Source organism: Chanodichthys erythropterus, chromosome 14, assembly GCF_024489055.1.
Source record: "Chanodichthys erythropterus isolate Z2021 chromosome 14, ASM2448905v1, whole genome shotgun sequence".
NCBI lineage: Eukaryota > Metazoa > Chordata > Actinopteri > Cypriniformes > Xenocyprididae > Chanodichthys > Chanodichthys erythropterus.
In genome coordinates this window covers 14,537,718-14,555,984 of record NC_090234.1, presented here as the reverse complement: position 1 = coordinate 14,555,984, position 18,267 = coordinate 14,537,718, and the positions used below count along the sequence as shown (strand labels likewise).

The 18,267-nt window shown below is 34.5% G+C and overlaps 2 protein-coding genes across 10 annotated transcripts in view; both read right to left on the bottom strand.

The window, feature by feature from the left end:
* Positions 1-8,074, bottom strand: part of pfkla (phosphofructokinase, liver a) — a 40,279-nt gene extending 32,205 nt beyond the window's left edge. Inside the window, exons 1-5 of the mRNA XM_067410727.1 lie at positions 7,825-8,074; positions 6,215-6,288; positions 6,026-6,103; positions 1,877-2,066; positions 288-453 (exon numbers count right to left, since the gene is read on the bottom strand). Of these exons, the coding sequence (XP_067266828.1) occupies positions 288-453; positions 1,877-2,066; positions 6,026-6,103; positions 6,215-6,288; positions 7,825-7,909 (593 nt within the window). The 5' untranslated portion in view covers positions 7,910-8,074. The remainder of the gene's footprint in view (positions 1-287; positions 454-1,876; positions 2,067-6,025; positions 6,104-6,214; positions 6,289-7,824) is intronic.
* Positions 8,075-13,450: 5,376 nt separating this feature from the next.
* si:ch211-45c16.2 (mitogen-activated protein kinase kinase kinase 13) overlaps positions 13,451-18,267 on the bottom strand; it is a 75,069-nt gene continuing 70,252 nt past the window's right edge. For 8 of the 9 annotated variants that reach the window (XM_067408965.1, XM_067408971.1, XM_067408970.1 and 5 more), the window contains one exon: positions 13,451-17,985. In XM_067408965.1, coding sequence (XP_067265066.1) covers positions 17,884-17,985 — 102 coding nt within the window. In that variant the 3' untranslated portion in view covers positions 13,451-17,883. The remainder of the gene's footprint in view (positions 17,986-18,267) is intronic. The other variant, XR_010897095.1, reaches the window with a different exon arrangement.

Below are 18,267 nucleotides of genomic sequence, written 5' to 3'. Positions count from 1 at the left end.
TAATATTTTATTTTAGATAACGTTTATTGTTATATTTTCCATTTTTATTTTAATTTCAGTTAAGTTTTAGTTATTGTTTTGTATTTTTGTCATTTTAGTATGTTTTTTTTAAACATCTATATAGTTTTTATTAATTTTTATTTTAGTTTTACATTTAGTTATTTTAGTACATCAAGTTAAACTAAATTAAAATGATAAATGTTGCCTTGGCCACTAGATGAAGTAAACCGTCTTATTTTCTTGCAGGCAGTAGTAGTTCAGTAGTTTAGTAGTGGTGTTCGTTTGACCTGGTGGCTGTGGTGGTGATGGCGTCGATGATCTCAGTTATGCGGTTGAGGGCGGAGTCAGCGCCGATGGTCATGTCCGTTCCACAGAAGTCATTATCGATGGAGCCCACCAGACCCACGATGTTCAGGTGCCCGTGCTGCTTCGCCGTTTCTGCTGTGATTCGACCTGTGAATGAGGAGTTATGTGTATATGATCAGTTCATTCAGATCAAAATCTGTCCACACAATTATATTTAGAAGAACGCTGCTGTTCATCAATATGTTCAACGAGTTATATAAATGATGGTGTTACTGTTTGTGCAAGGGAGATATTTTAGTTTTATTAATATATTGAGTTGGATTTATTATCATATTTTTAGTTTTCATGTTCACTTTAGTTTAATTTGAGTCATTTCACTATATGCCTTTTTTTAAATATATCTTTTTTTTTAATTTAAGATTTATATTTTGGGTTTAATTTACTTTTATTTCAGTTTTAGTTTTTATTTATTTTCAGTCAATAATTGTAGTTTTACAATCTAAACCAAGGCAACATTTCTAATTTTTATTTAGTTTGTTTTTTAAATTTTATTTCAGCTTTATTTAACAAATTATTAACAGAAACTTTTTTTAATAGTTTTAGTTAACAATAATAAACCTGGTGCCATGTAAAATAAACAAATAAACAAATACAATTATTATTAATAGTAATAAATTAATTAATTTAACTAACTGAATGACTGAATACATGTAAAATAAATAAATAAATACAATTATTATTAATATGAATAAATAAATTAATTTTGAAATTAATACATGTAATTAACTAGGTGAATGAATGAAGACATGTAAAATAAATACATAAATTATTATTAATATGAATAAATTATTAAATATTTAATTTAAATTTGAATGAATGAATACATGTAAAATAAATAAATAAATAATATTATTATTAATATAAATTAATTAATTATTATTTAAATTAATACATTTAATTAACTGTAAAATAAAAAAAAAATCAATTATTATTAATATGAATAAATTAATATTTAAATTAATAAATTTAATTAACTGAATGCATTAATGAATATATGTAAAATACATTTAAAAAAATTAAAAATACAATTATTATTAATATGAATAAATTAATTAATATGAAATTAATAAATTCAATTAACTAACTGAATGAATACATGTAAAATAAAATAAAAATAATTCTTTAAATAAAAAATAAAAAATGACCTCTTCAATGGAACAACTTTAAATGAACATTTCTGTAGTTGACTGTAGTTGAACTTTACATTATGAGGAAATTTGGGAAACTACAATTTCAAAATGGCTTCCTGAACACTTCTGCAGAGACAATGCCTCACTTTGACACTTTGATATGGCATTCATAAAGATTTATGATTCTTATCATGAGTAAACTTTACTGCCCGACTGATCATTCGTGAGCTTGAGTCAGCTTTCATGACCTTAAAACATCAGTTCAGTCATTATTGCTTCAGCTGTGTTTGGTGATGTTAGTGATGATGCATCTAATGGCAAACTATTTTTCCCATAAATCCCTGTGCACATCATCAGAGCACATTAGTGTGATTTAGTACCTTTCTTCACCAGCTCATCGAGGAGTCCACTCCACTCCGAGCGGAAGATGTTGGCCCCCGTGAGGCTGCCGTCACCGCCACAGACGCACAGGTTAGAGATGCCGCGCTTCACCAGGTTAAAGGCCGCAGCTAAACGCCCCTCTCGTGTGGTGAAGGCCTTACAGCGGGCGCTGCCGATCACGGTTCCTCCCTGTGGAGGACGAGACCAGTGAGCGATAGAGTCTGCTGTTGCATTTGTGCATCAGATGTTTTTTTATCATACAGAGGCATTTTTTGCAATCCTTCAACACAGGCGAAATGCATGTCAGTGCGTGCATCACAGCCTCAAAAGAAACGCGGTAAGAGTTTGAGTACAACAGCAAGAGCGCAGCAGCTAGCACAGACGGTGTTTATTGAGCTGGACACACAAAGACAAACACAAACTTACTAAATGAACATCACACATGTACAACAACTGTTCACCCAAAGAATGAAAACCCTGTCTTTATTTAAAAAGGGCTCATGAACTGAGAAATCAAATTTTCCTTGAGCTTTTGATATATAAGAGGTCATCGTACTATAAGTTTCAGAACTGAAAACTTCCTTGTTAGTCCAAAAACAGCTTTTAATGTTACCAAGCCAAGCGAACGGCTGATCCTGGAATGTGATAGGTGAAACTCCGCCTCCACAAAAGAAATCAACGCCTACTTCATCATTGCAGCGTTAGCCCCGCCCACTGGTGTGTTAGTGAGATGAGAAGAGCGATACAGGACTATACCTTTCAAAGGATCCTAATGCTAGGAATATTTTTAACAATGTGAATGTCTCAGTTGAGCTTTATTTATTTGTGTTTGGTACATTTCACTGTGGATTCTTTGGTAAATCAATCGCATTTCGGTGCAAACAGACTTTTACGATATGGACTCGACAGTAATGCAACAACATGTCAGTAACTGTGTTCATTCTGATATTAATGATTCATGTACAGTCAGATGATCTTTGTCTGTGTGTCAGTCAATCAAACCAGCGACTAAATGCTGAACTTCACCTTGTTTCTCTCATGCATGTGACGGTATCAAATTTTCATGTTGCGATTAATTGCTGAAGCTTTTATCACGGTATACAGCATTATCACGACATTGAAATCAGTTGCAAAAAAAAAGTGTCGTCATAGTATAACAGGTTTAAGAAATCTTTTTGTAATAACAAAATGAACTCTGAATGTTTAAATACAATAATGCAATACACCGAAAATATAAAGTAAACATTTTCAAACAGATTAAAGTGCAAAAGAATTAGGCCATAAAGAACAACAGGAAACACTTCTCATTATTTAATGCATTAACTAAGATTGAGCAACAGCTACATTTGATACAGAAAGTATTATTTTTGTTAATGTTAGTTTAGAAACACAACTGATCATTGTTAGTTTTATCTCAGGTCCATTAAATAAGTTATTTTGATTTTAGGAATGTTATTAAACAGTAACTAAGAAATTAACATTAACTAAGAATAATTAATGCTTTATAAGTGTTTTTCATTGTCAGTTTGGTAAAAATTAATTAACATGTTAACAATAAACAATAACAAATAATCAGAACATTTCTAATCATTAGGGCATGTTGTAGTCCAGATTAAAATATATGTTTGAAGCATTTTAAAAACTTCACCAGCGCAGCTGCTTTGTTTATGGGGTTTCCGTGGTAACCGCTGCACGCTGCTGTTCCATCAGCGCCCTCTGCTGTCAGAGAGTGAACGCGCACTTTCATTCAGCTCGTCTCCTTCACGGGTTCCGTCATGTGCTTCTCGTGCACGTTGGGATTGTTTACATCTGAGCGCGAGTCCTTTTGACGCAGAATACAGCGGTGTTGTGCATTTTATAAGATTGATGAGTAAAGTATTCTTATGCATTTTAAAATTGGTAATAAATTATTATTTACGGTATTTTGAAATGCCCACGATTACAATATTGTGCATATTCATTATCGCGATTTATCTCATTACCGAATATCGGCACAAGTCTACTCTTAGTAGGATGAAAATAATCTGTTATTTAAATCGTGATTAAATTCTACATAGAAATTGATCAAAGAACGCTCTCTTTATAATCACTGGAGCTGTCAATCAAACAGTGTGAGTTTATCAGTGACCAAAACTCACGTTTTATTAAAAAAAATCTCTTATTTGCAGTGTGTTTGCACTGTTAGTTATGATGAAAGCATTCGTTAGTTAGTTTCAATGACGAGATCACTGCTTTCATGAGCTCAACAACATGTCTGTGATCGACTACAGTGTTCATCACTGCAATATTTCATGCCACGATCTAAATATAATGCTTTAATCAAGACTTTTCATGATTAGTTAACCTTGAGAACTGTAATAGTAAAAACATGCTAAAAGTTTTCGAGACTAAGTAATACTTGGCTATTTCATATGCAAAGATGTCAGCCAATCACAGCAGTGGGCGTTTACACTTAAGTCTCACAGCAGACACGCCCCTTAAAACAGAGCGTTCAAATCAGAGGATAAAATCAGGGTAGAAAATGCATTTTATTTATAAATTATGTCAATTTTTGATGCAAAAGTGCACCGCAGGAAACATTATAAAACAGCACAGTTCATGACCCCTTTAATTCCTGCATGTCGTTTCAAAGCTGTATGCTGTTATTTTCCCCAAGAAACCCATTTCTGTCCTCATGCATGCAGCTTGTTTTCATTAAACAAAAAGGGACATAAAACACCACAAAGGTAACACTAATGTACCCTAACAGGAGTCCATGTGACTCATGCACTATCCTCCAAGTTATTTTGTGTGAGTCACTGATAATCTTCTCCTCTGTCAATCAGATTATAAAATGCTGCATTGAAGCATTTCATTCAGTTACGAGAAATATGGCGCTCAATGTTGACTATGACATCAAACCTGGTGCAATGCATCAACAAACATGATGGCAAATGAAATTTGAGAGCAGAAGGAGGTTTAATCAATGATGATTCTTTACAATTTCACTGAAACAATAACAGCATATGGGTTTGAAATGACACGAGGGTGAATAAATGATGGCCGAATCTTCATTTTTGGGTGAACTGTCCCTTTAACAGTCTCTGTAATCACTTTCCAACTGGATTATGTTAAAAAAAAAAACCTGAACAAGTAGGTAATAATATAATCCTCAATTCAAGCTGAACTCACTGCATTCAGGACAAGTGCATACGGGACATTTCAGAAGACCATATCGGATACTATCTGCAGCATCTATAGATGTTAATAATGTTATTCTTTACCAGGCTTTAACTGAATGTAAGCACTAGAGCACATGCAGCAGGACAGCTTACCAGTTAACCGCTTAACCGAAGAACACAGAAGAGAGAAAGCATGAAGAGTGAAGAGCTGCGAGTCAACATCAGAAACTGACAACTCAACAAGAGAGATCCGTCTGAATAAAACCTTCAGTTAACCTTCACTACAGCTGTTTTACTGTTAACTACGATTAAAACAATTAAAAATCATTTTAATTTGTTTAAATAGAGCTGAAACAAAATGTAAATATTAGAGGACAAACTAAAAAAAAACAAAAAAACTTAAATATTGGAAATGCTAACTTAGTTTAAAATAAGTTTAAGTTACTAAAATGGCTAAAACTGAAATAAAAATAAATTAAAGTTAAAAATGATACAAAAATGAATAGAACTGACAAAAGCACAAAAAGTTTATTAAAAATATATAATAAAAAATAAAACCTAATTCAAAATATTATTAAATAATATAATAGTTTTAATAAATGTAACCAATACACAGAAGTTTGGGGTCAGTACGATTTTTTAATGTTCTGAAAAAAGTGTCTTCTGCTCACCAAGTCTTGATTTATTTGATCAAAAATACAGTAAAAATTCTCAAATATTATTACAATTTAAAATAACTGTTTTCTATGTAAATATATTGTAAAATATAATTTATTTCTGTGATCAAAGCTGAATTTTCAGCATCATTACTCCAGTTTTCAGTGTCACATGACCCTTCAGAAATCATTGCATGTTTGGTGAATGAAAGTATTTAAAAAATTTAAATAATAAATCTTACTGACCCTTTTAAACAGTACCCATGAAAGAAGAGCTTAATATAAATGTTTGAATGTCTTTCTGCAGCTGTAACCTGACTGATGCTCTTACCAGCTGAATTATATTGGTGACGCTTTGCCAGTTGGCCAGTTTAATATTGTCTCCTCCGTCTACCAGTCCTTGATACCCCTGAAATCAAAGCAAATACACACATTAATATCATGCAAAAACACATTAAATGTTTTCATCATCCACACATAACTAAAGCTCAGAGGAAAACATGAATGTTGGCAACAGTACCTCATACACCAGATAGACCTTGGCGCCCACATAGATGCCCATCCGGGTCACAGCGCGAATAGCTGCATTCATACCTGACAGAGAGCATTTGATTTTAAACAAATGTATTCAGAAGTTAAAATAAATGAAAACGATCACCTCCCATCATGCTCACAATTACGAATAGCGAGTAATTTTAATAAAGTGTAAATTCATAATGCACATCTGACATGATTCCCACAAAACTTATCAAGAAGATATGACATATATTTTATTAGATTTAATATAATTATATAATACTACTATAGTTTGTATTAATAAATTGAACTGTTTTTAATATTTTTATTTAGTACTGTCAAATTGATTAATCGCGATTACATTTAATATTAAAGTTTGTAAATATGTGCGTGTGTATATATACTGTATATATGTATATTATGTTTACTTCATACACACACATATATAAATATATATAAAATTATATTTAAAAATTTTATGTTAGATGCAATTAATCGCATCTAACATTAAAATTTGTAAATATGTGTGTGTATATATATGTATAAACATAAATATATCATACATACACACATATATTTTTGTTTGTAAATATATATATATATATATATATAAGTATAAACATAAATACATCACACAAATATAAATATATATATATATATATACATAATTATATTTATAAATTTGTTAGATGCAATTAATAGCGAGTATATATATATATATATATATATATATATATATATATATAAACATAAATACATCATAAATACACATACACACACACACATAATTGTATATATAATTATATTTATAAACATGTTAATTGCATTGAACATTACTTTGTGTATAAATATAAATATATATATATATATATATATATATATATATATATATATATATATATATATATAAACAAATACATCGTAGACACATATTTGTGTGTATGATGTATTTGTGTTTTTATGCTTGTATATATGTATATATATATATATTATACATACATTCAAACTTTATGTCGGATGTGATTAATCGCGATTAATCAATTCAACAACATTATTTTTATTGTAAGCAACAATGTTTTTAAGGTTTTAGTTTTGGTTAACTATAATAACCCTGTCTGGCAGATATATCAGCGTATCAATAACAGCATAGAGCAAATGAGGGTAAAATGTACTTAATTTATATGAAAATAAAATCACAAAATAAAATCTTCAAAATAAGCTTCATTTACTATGCAACACATGATGTTCTTGACAGGTTCAACTGTTCATCTGGCAGGTCTCACTCCAGAACTGTACTTACATTAGCTGCACAGTTATATATACATTTATATAATTACTATATTTCACACATATTAATGAGCGGTGGAGCTACAGCCTAAACATTCAAATGTTAAAATCAAAATCAGCTTTAAGAAAGTCTACAGATGACAATGCAGGTCAGTTTGCAGGTCATTTCAGTGTCAAAAATCTTGTCTCCTGTAAATCTCATCACATGAATAAACATGGCTGCCTATATAATCCAGACAGCGTCCCAGTGTGGTGCATGTTTCATGGCTGTAAATGTGTGATGTCAGCATGCAGTGGTCAGAGGCCCTGCATCAGCTGCAGCTTCACCTTGCGCGTCTCCTCCGCTGGTCAGCGCGGCGATGGCTCTGCCCGCGCCCGTCATGCGCAGCTTCTCCAGCCCCGCGGAACTCATTCTGCTTCTGCTTCTAAATCCGCTTCTACGAAATAAGAGTATTCGGTTACCGTGCCACTGTGAATGAATCGTTGGGAGAGGATTGTTTACAGCTCGTCTCGTCTCCTGCGCAGACTGACCTTCCCGGAAGACGCAAGGACGCCACTGTGTGTTTGGCGTGCGCGCGCTGACGTCTCCACCCAGTGCGCGCACTGTACAGTACAGTGGGTTTGGCACAATAAGTCTTTACTGTACTGCAATTTCCTTATCCTGGAGCAACAGGCAGGCCTGGAATATTAAATATGCTGTAGTGCAAATATGTTGCAATAACCCTAACAGAAATGCAACGTCATGGGGCTGTTATAAAAACGTTTTCTGCTTGCTGGGCTTGCTTTTTTAATTATAGTTTGCATTAAAGCTAATTTGCATTTGTTAATAGTTCATGCAATTAAGTGAATTAGGGAAATGCAACCTAGATGTTGTACAGTAATACTCTGAAGGCCTCATCCTCATACAGATTGCAAATGCAATAAAACTTGTGAACTTTGAACATGCAACTATATTTTAAATGATAAGCTATTTGACCTTTAAACTCAATTCTGCTTCAGGTGTAACAATTTTGAAGACACGGTTCGGTACAGCAGGGGGAAAAAACTAAAAAATTTTTTATTAAACAGTAGTTTACTGAACAAAAAATTGTGTCTCTGTGTTCAATTATAATTAAAAGATTCTTAAAGATAAAAAAATATATCTCTGCTAAAGCTGTAAACTGTATACTATATATACCCTTACTAACACATTACTGTAATAATAAACGTTAACAACAGAGCCCAAACTATTTATTTTTAGATATAATAATCAACACTCAAATAACAATTGTATGCAAACGTAAACTGCACATGAATCTAAAATCTGAATTCAGGTAGTTATAAAATTATTTTTTTTCTCCAATTCTTTGAAATATTATCATTTGCACAGTGGCTGTCATTTTCATGACAGATTTATTTAAACATATATTAAATAATCAAGACATCACTAACTAGTTCGGAAAAATAAAATGAATATATAGACTAATTTAGTGCATATATTTGACGAAAGAGTTAATTTCTCTGGCAAACTAACAAGCTGTGGACTCAACTGAGGTAAATGTTACGTGACACAGTGTTTACAAGCTGTTTTATTAACATCTCTTCATAGTTGAAACCCTGATTGAGAGATTACACGAGATGTGACCATTAGTACCATATCCTTCAACATACCTTCAGATGTTCATTCATGTGTATTCTGTAACTAGCAGAATTAGTAGGATTAGTTCATTTTCAAATAAACTTTTCCTGATAATTTACTCTCCCCCATGTCATCCAAGATGTTCATGTCTTTTTTTCTTCAGTCGAAAAGAAATGAAGGTTTTTGATTAAAACATTCCAGGATTTTTCTCCATATAGTGGACTTCAATGGGGTTCAACGGGTTGAAGGTCCAAATGTCAGTTTCAGTGCAGCTTCAAAGAGCTCTACATGATCCCAGACGAGGAATAAGAGTCTTATCTAGAGAAACCATCACTCATTTTCTAAAAAAATACAACTGTATATGCTTTATAAACAAATGATCGCCTTCCAAGTGCTTCCGCCAAAACCGTACTTTTGTATTCTTCAAAAAAGCTTAAGCTGTATGTCCTACGCCTTCCCTATTCTACACTCTAAAAAATGTTTGGTTAAAAACAACCCAAGTTGGGTTGAAAATGGACAAACCCAGCAATTGGGTTGTTTTACCCCAGTGGTTGGGTTAAATGTTTGTTTTATTTAACCCAACTACTGATTAAAAATGACTATATGGCTGGCTTAAAATGAATCCAAAATAGGTGAGAAATTAAAAATCAGACACATAATTACTAGAGGCAACAATAATAATCAAAAGGTGTACATTTATTAATAAGCAATTTAATAAATGTTTGTTTATTATTCATTATCTTATTAATAAATGCTCATTTATTAAACATTAATAAATGTTAATTTCCAGCATATTTTGGGTTCATTTTAAGCAAGCAATACAGTAATTTTATACAACAGTTGAGTTAAATAAAACTACCCAGCACATTGGGCAAACATTTAACCCAACTGCTGGGTTAAAACAACCTAATTGCTGGGTTTGTCCATTTTCAACCCAACTTGGGTTGTTTTTAACCCAGCATTTTTTAGAGTGTGCTTACGGGAAAAATTTAACTGGCGCCGCGTTTGTTCCGTAAGTTGAAGCTGCACTGAAACTATCATTTTGATCTTCAACTGTTTGGTGCCCATTGAAGTCCACATTGAAGTCCACTAAAACTTTAATTTCTTTTTGACTGAAAAAAGAAAGACATGAACATCTTGGATGACATGGGGGTGAGCAAATTTTTAGGAAAAGTTTATTTGAAAATAGGAGCATTTAGCTAAATATATGCACCATTTTACATATCTATAATTTTTAATGTTCTTCAATAGCCTATATTATGCATGTTTGAATAAATCCGTCAAGTTGACAGCTGCCATTTATATTTCAAAAAACGAATTGGAGTAGAAATATTTTTAAAGTTAGTAGGCCCATTATAATTTTATTCATATAAAAATGTCCTTGTGTAATTTAAGTTTGTAAACAAATCAGTTCATTTTAACCTTCAATATTAATGTAGTACCAACTGACTCCCATGTATATTATGCAGCATTAGTTGAGAGATTTTTTTTTTCTTGAGAAAATTTGCCATGTACTGTAGCCTACCTGATATACAGTAAATCCAAAATAACTGATATCGAATCGAATTGCAAGCTTGTGAATTGAAATGCATAACTATGATGACAGACTGGCAGGAAATGGTGCAAAACAGAAAAAGTCCAAACAGGATGATATTGTGACATACTGATAAGCCTCATCTTTTCACTATTGTTAATAATACAGGTGCTGGTCATATAATTAGAATATCGTGAACAAGTTCATTTTTTTATTGTAAATTATTTTAAAAAAATGAAACTTTCATTTATACTAGATTCCCTACATGTAAAGTAAAACATTTCAAAATTTTTTTTTTTTTTTTTTTTTGATTAGAACGTACAGCTAATGAACGTCCAAAATCCTGTATCTCAAAATATTAGAATATTTACATTTGAGTTTCATTAAATGACCATCCCTACAGTATAAATTCCAGGTATCTCTTGTTCTTTGAAACCACACTAATGGGGAAGACTGCTGACTTGGCAATGGTCCAGGAGACAATCATTGACACCTTCCACAAAGAGAGTAAGTCAAAGATGGTCATTACTGAATGTGGTGGCTGTTTACAGAGTGATGCATCAAAGCATATTAAATGCAAAGTTGACTAGAAGGAAGAAATTGGGTAGGCAAAGATGCACAAGCAACAGGGATGACCACAAGCTTGAGAATACTGTCAAGTAAAGCCAATTCAAACACTTGGGAGAGCTTCACAATGAGTGGAATGAAGCCAGAGTCAGCGCATCAAGAGTCACCACACTCAGACATCTTCAGGAAAAGGACTACCAAGCCACTTCTGAAACAGAAACAACATCAGAAGCATCTTACCTGGGCTAAGGAGAAAAAGAACTGGACAGTGAACAGTGGTCGAAAGTCCTCTTTTCAGATAAAAGTAAATTTTGCATTTCATGTTGAAATCATGGTCCCAGAGTCTGAAGGAAGACTGGAGAGGCACAGAATCCAAGCTGCTTGAAGTCTAGTGGGAAGTTTCTGAAGTTAGTAATGATTTGGGGGCCGTGACATCTGCTGGTGTTGGTCCATTGTGTTTTATCAAGTGCAAAGTCAATGCAGCCATCTTCCAGGAGATTTTGGAGCACTTTATGCTTCCATCTGCTGACAAGCTTTATGGAGATGCTGATTTCCTTTCCAGCAGGACTTTAGCACCTGCCCTCAGTGCAAAAAACACTTCCAAGTGGTTTGCTGACCATGATATTACTGTGCTTTATTGGCCAGCCAACATGCCTGACCCCTGAATCTATGGGATATTTTCAAGAGAAAGATGAGAAACAGTCGATCCAACAATATACAGATGATCTGAAGGCTCAATAGTGCCTCAGCAGTGCCACAGGCTGATCACTTCCATGCCACACTTCACTGATGCTGTAATTTGTGCTAGAGCAAGTCATTTGCTGTAATATGTGCTGCTGACCAAGTATTGAGTGTACAAATGAACATACTTTAAAGAACTTGAACTTTTCTGTTTTGAAAATCCATTTTTTGATTGATCTTAGGAAATATTCTAATATTTTGAGATACTGGATTTTGTACTTTCATGAGCTGTACACTCTAATCATCAAAATTAAAAAAAAAAAAAAAAAAACTTTTGAAATGTTTTACTTTACATGTAGGGAATCTAGAATATATGAAAGTTTCATTTTTAAAAATAATTTTAAAAATAATTTTAACTTTTTCACGATATTCTAATTATATGACCAGCACCTGTAGTTGCAACTTTCACTCCTAAATGTGCATTGAAACCTGAGAGCTGATAAAACTTATGATCCAGGGACCATATTCATATAACATCTAAGGCTAAATGTAGATCTTAACTGGCTGAGTTAGATGGTGATTGACACTAAATAGTAAAAAAATCAGTCCAGAGTCTCTTCAGCTGTTAATGTCACTGGCTGTTAAAGTCTTGTGTTGACATGTTGATAACACACACATAAGCAGTCTTTCACAATGCTCTCAATTACATGTAGCCTAGATCAGATGCATACTATATTAGTGAGTGTGGTGGTGATTATGGGGTGTCGCTCTGGGACAGGTGAGTATGAGGCTGGGAGGAAAAAAAAAAAAATCACAGTATACTCACTACAATAAACTATACTACACCACTGGTTACACCTAAGCGGTTATACAGTGGGTACATAAAGTATTCAGACCCCTACATGGTCCTAAGTATTCAGACCCTTTGCTGTGACACTCATATAACCTTGGCCAGATCTGTGCCTTGCCACAATTCTGTCTCTGAGCTCTTCAGGCAGTTCCTTTGACCTCATGATTCTCATTTGCTCTGACATGCACTGTGAGCTGTAAGGTCTTATATAGACAGGTGTGTGGCTTTCCTAATCAAGTCCAATCAGTATAATCAAACACAGCTGGACTCAGATGAAGGTGTAGAACCATCTCAAGGATGATCAGAAGAAATGGACAGCACCTGAGTTAAATATATGAGTGTCACAGCAAAGGGTCTGAATACTTAGGACCATGTGAAATTTCAGTTTTTCTTTAATAAATCTGCAAAAATGTCAACAATTCTGTGTTTTTCTGTCAATATGGGGTGCTGTGTGTACATTAATGAGGAAAAAACTTTTTTTTTTGATTTTAGCAAATGGCTGCAATATAACAAAGAGTGAAAAATTTAAGGGGGTCTGAATACTTTCCGTACTCACTGTACCTAAGCGAATGGACATGAAATACTGTAGTGTAGGCCTTTTTATGGCTGTTAGGGATATTCAGTCTTCACATATCTGAAATGCACAACAAAACATTAGATATGCACAGAATGAAGAGAGGCTGGAGAGTTTGGTACAGTACATCAGTGTTTATTCCATGCAGTTGCTCTGCGTTGATTTTACACGTCACTCCTGTCGCACTGTACACAGGCTGTTACAGGAAATCGTCAGGATTGGTTGATCATAACACCATTCAAGATAAGGAAGGAAAAAGGGTGAGAATGAGTAAGAAACAAACTGGAGGAGGAGAATGAGCCCAGAGCTGAAGATATTCTGCACAAAAATAGTTCATTTTTAAATACCTGTATATGTAGTAGTTGACAAAGCAATTAAAAACGGTTAATGAGAAACTTAGTGTTTAGACTTGTGATACAGTACTGACGGCTTAATTATCTTTATAACCAGAACACGTTTGTGTCTTTTTATTACAATGATTAAATGTGAGCCAATAATCTCTTACCTGAAAAGTGTAATAAATGTACAGAATTTGTTCCCCCCAATTTTCCATATAAAAATAATAACAGCATACGGGTGGAGAAAATAATTACCAAATTTTCACTTATTCCTTTAAGATGCCATCTCACCTCATCAGTAATACTTCAGTTATTAGATGAAAAACACAGAAATTAACAGAAATCTTACTAGTGCATCAAAATAAATTAAGTTAAATTATCGTGTAGACCAGCTACAAGAAAAAAAAAAAAAGATGACATTTTTAAATTAAATTAAAATCATATTTTACAGGATTTGTGATGGCGCTGTGGCCGGAAAGACTTCATACATCATCATACTTCATACATCGTTCACTAAAAACCCAGACTTGATCTTTAGCGCGACACGGAAACGGGAACAATGAGGTTGGTGTGTGTATTCGTTTTGCCTTTTTTTAGAACGTTTCCATCATACTGAACAGAAATGATAAAAAAAGAAACATTTGTACAGGAATAATGGCTGATATTTTCCCCCCAATGACATTGGGAAATTGGCCCAGAGTTTGAAGTCAACATGAAACACTGCTCACAAACCCATTTTACTTCTGTAATCCGTGATATTTCTGGGTGAAACTTGATATTAAGAGAGAGAAAAGAGGCGGGACTTGATTTTACCCCTTTAGGAATTGATTGAATGGTGAAAAATGGACATTATAATTGAATCGAATGGAAGAGAGAGGTTAAAAATAATGAGATATGCTGCACATGAATCGTCCACAACAAACCAGAAAGTAAAAAGGGTCCATTTTGATTTCATGTTGACCTAAAGTTTGTTTCCAATGGCCTTTGCTTTGTTCATTTGCTGCAAACTTGCAGCTTTCCTCGCATATTCAACGATACTGTAGATTTAGTGTAGAGTTACATCTTGCAAATAAGCTGCAAGTAGATGAAAAATAATAATAATACCATTCACAGTTTATTTCACATGCCGTATCCTGTTCAGCAACACATCCGGCTGCATTTACTGATGATGAACGAGGCATTTTAACTAGTACTATAACGTCTATATCTAAACACAGGGTAAATATGAATGCGACAATAATATATAGACATGCCGGGAGATGCAGTGACCCTTTTTATAAGGAAATTAAGGTGAAAATTTACACTGAGACACACAGACCATTATTGGATTTAAATGCAGTGGTCATTTGCAAACTTTGTGTACTGGCCTTATCCAAACACGAGCAAGACAGACAAACCGCTTTACCCTAGTGGAGACTCATTCGCACTGTAAAGCATTAAACCTGAGCATTAAACCAGCATTTCTTTTTCTTTCCTTTTCCATTTTTTATTTTTTTTTTACTCAAAAAAACTCACGGTGTAAAAATAATGAACTCATATCTGCAAAAATAGAGGTCTTTTACAAAGCAGTTTATTTCCACCTCGCCGTACTAATCGCATCTGTCCAGCCTGCTAGACAGTCATCCTGAGCGAATGATTCTCAATGGCCTGAGCGCAAAACCCACGTTATTGCTGATTCACCCGCGGCCCTTAAACAAACTGAGCTCGTTTAAAGGTCTGTGCTTCTGCAGTCTCCATGAACAGCACGCTATAAACACACAAACACCGGCAAAACCACACCATACACATTAAAGACGCTATAGAGGGATATTTTAACCAAAAAAACTATAATTCTGTCATCATTTATTCACCTTTATGTTGGGACAAACCTGTATGACGTTCTTGGATGGAACACAGAACTGATTTTACACTCTTAATAATAAAGGTTCCGATATTTTTGGTTGGAATTATTCTTAAAATGTTTTTTTTTTTAACATTACCCTTCATGTAGTGTGTTTGAGAATGTAAAAGATACAAATAATTATCTCCTAAAAGAAAGAATCAATTCTAAACGATTCTAAAACGGGTCATCAGCAATTCGTAACGTAACAATGTAACAAATTTGCATAATGCCAGCCTATGGTCTTCATTGGCTGCCTGTGAATGATGTTTACTTTGCCCCGCCCTCAAACACTGTAGTTGTAGCTGAGACTGGAAGAGTTTGGTTTGTTTATGCTGCCGTTTTCAATGCTGTGATTCAAGTTTGCATGCATTTAAAAAAGATGAGGACTTGTGATGGAATTGACCCTTCGCAAAGCCCCGCCCCCCTTAGTTACTGTTGCTATGTCTGACGAGCCATGGCGCTGTCACTCCACACAGAGTGAAAAATACATCGCGGAGCAAAGATGACACTGACAACACGTCGACAGACAAGACAGAGCAGGTTACTTATGATATTAAACAAAGTCCCAGCTTTCAAATTGTGTAATATTTAAAGAAATTCGAACAATAAAAAACGTTTTGTGGCTCTTTAATGTGTCGTGACAGATCGCTGTCGTGATCTCATGAACCGACCATCTCTTCCTACTAGTTCATTTATAGCATCAAATAAACATGAATGAACATCAGAAGGAATGTTGTTTAAAATGCGGAAAGACGTCAATACACACCATTTTTAAATTTCAAGTTGAATCTTCTAACTCCTGAGTGCTTTGTTGGACAAAATGCCAGATTTGGCGTTATGATTGGTTAGATCGCTTGTCAATCAAACTCCCGGCAAAGGGTCAATTGTAACGGAAAAACTGACGGCAACATTTGTATCACTGTACATCATGTGCTGAGGAAGATCCGGAGCTAGACCAATCACAACAGACTGGGTCATCTGACCAATCAGAGCAGAGGAAGCTCTCGGAAAGGCAGGTTTAGAGAGACCGAATCTTCGAACGAACTGTTTCAGACACTGTGAGTAAAGAGCTGATGCTGCATTGAACATTATAGGAAAATTAAAGTGTTTTGATCTTGAATGCATGTAAACCTGTTGTAAGAGACTCCAAAACTAAATTAGGAACCTTTAAAATAGCATAATAGAGGCACTTTAAAAGAACTATTTATTTCTTAGTGTGAAGAATGTTTTAAAAATCTAAAGAACCTTTTTTTCCACTATAAAGAACCTTTAGTGGAATGGAAAGGTTCCAAATGGAACCATCAATGCCAATAAAGAACCTTTATTTTTAAGAGTGTATGATGCTTTTTTTGGTCATTTGATGTGCTGCATGAAAGAACAAGAGTCAAACAGGTTTGGAATGACATGAATTATGACTCTTTAACTCAATCTAAAGGGACACTGCATCTCCAGAACATCTACATCGCTGTTTTTCACGTCAAGTTAAAGATGACGGAGTAAAACAAACTCTTTAGGGTTGATGTCATACTTCCGCTCTCACCTGGCCGTCCGCAGCGTCTCTTCAAACACAGTCCTGAGATGAGAAAAAAGCTGCTCCGGGTTCGTTCAAACACTGATTTGATCATTAAAGTCATTGTTCCGGTAGAGCAGTTGTTATTTGACTTCCTATTTGTCCGTAGAGGCAAGCAGCAGCAGCAGCATCAGCAGCAATCTGATTGGCTGATCAAATGCCGACCAAGCAGGCATGCTGGGATTTATCCATAGATCTTGGAAGTCAAAAAGGGCAAAAGAAACAAATAAAAAAAGACATTGTTCCTGCTGGTGCTCAAACTAAAGTTACCCTGAAGGGCGTCACTTCTGTAAACTCAGGAAGTAGCAGGTTGCCAGAGGGTCACGTCTCATTTTTGACGTCCCATCATGGAATGGATCCTCAAGCTACACACTTAACACTTTCATTCACGTACCTACGGACATATATACACACATTCTTGCAGACCACGATCATCTTAACCTAGCTAACTAACTAACTAACCTGGTATTGAGTTGCCTTGTTTTGTTTTGAACACTCCAGCACTAATACTCTCAATTTATGCTATTTTTTTTTTGTTGATGTTGATATTCGAGTTCCTGATTTCGTTTTGCATTTCCTCCAGCTCATAATAAAATAAATTATGCGTGTTACTCTAGCTACATTATCACTTCAGAGGAATCTGCCTGAGATGCTCAGAGAGAGAGAGAGGTGGATTATGGGAAGGGCTGGATAACATGGGTCATGGCTGTTTACAGCAGGCGTCGATTATTGCCATGGTTTCCTCCGAAGGCTCTGGCGTGGGGTCGCGAGCTCACCAGGAAGAGGGTGCGCAGGGCTGCTTGTTCCTGATGGTGGCGTCGGAACATTCCGCATCCGAAGTATCGCAGTCGGATTCACCGAAGTGCAGCGGATTCTGAGTGAAGAGATAAAGAAACGGAAAGGGATTCAAACACTGAACTGCTCAACGACTGATTCAGCACATTATGGTCTTGTCAAAAACACTAATGATTATTCTTCAGAATATTGTTGTCTGGAAATGTGCAATCATGAAATTGCAATTATTGTGTGTTCGTATTAGCAAAGATTCATGGATGAATTTTTTTGTTTTAGTTGGTTCATTTAAACCAGGGAGCTTTTATTGTGAGCAGAACACTTTTGACCTAAAATATTTTAGACCCTCTGAGATGTGAAGTTA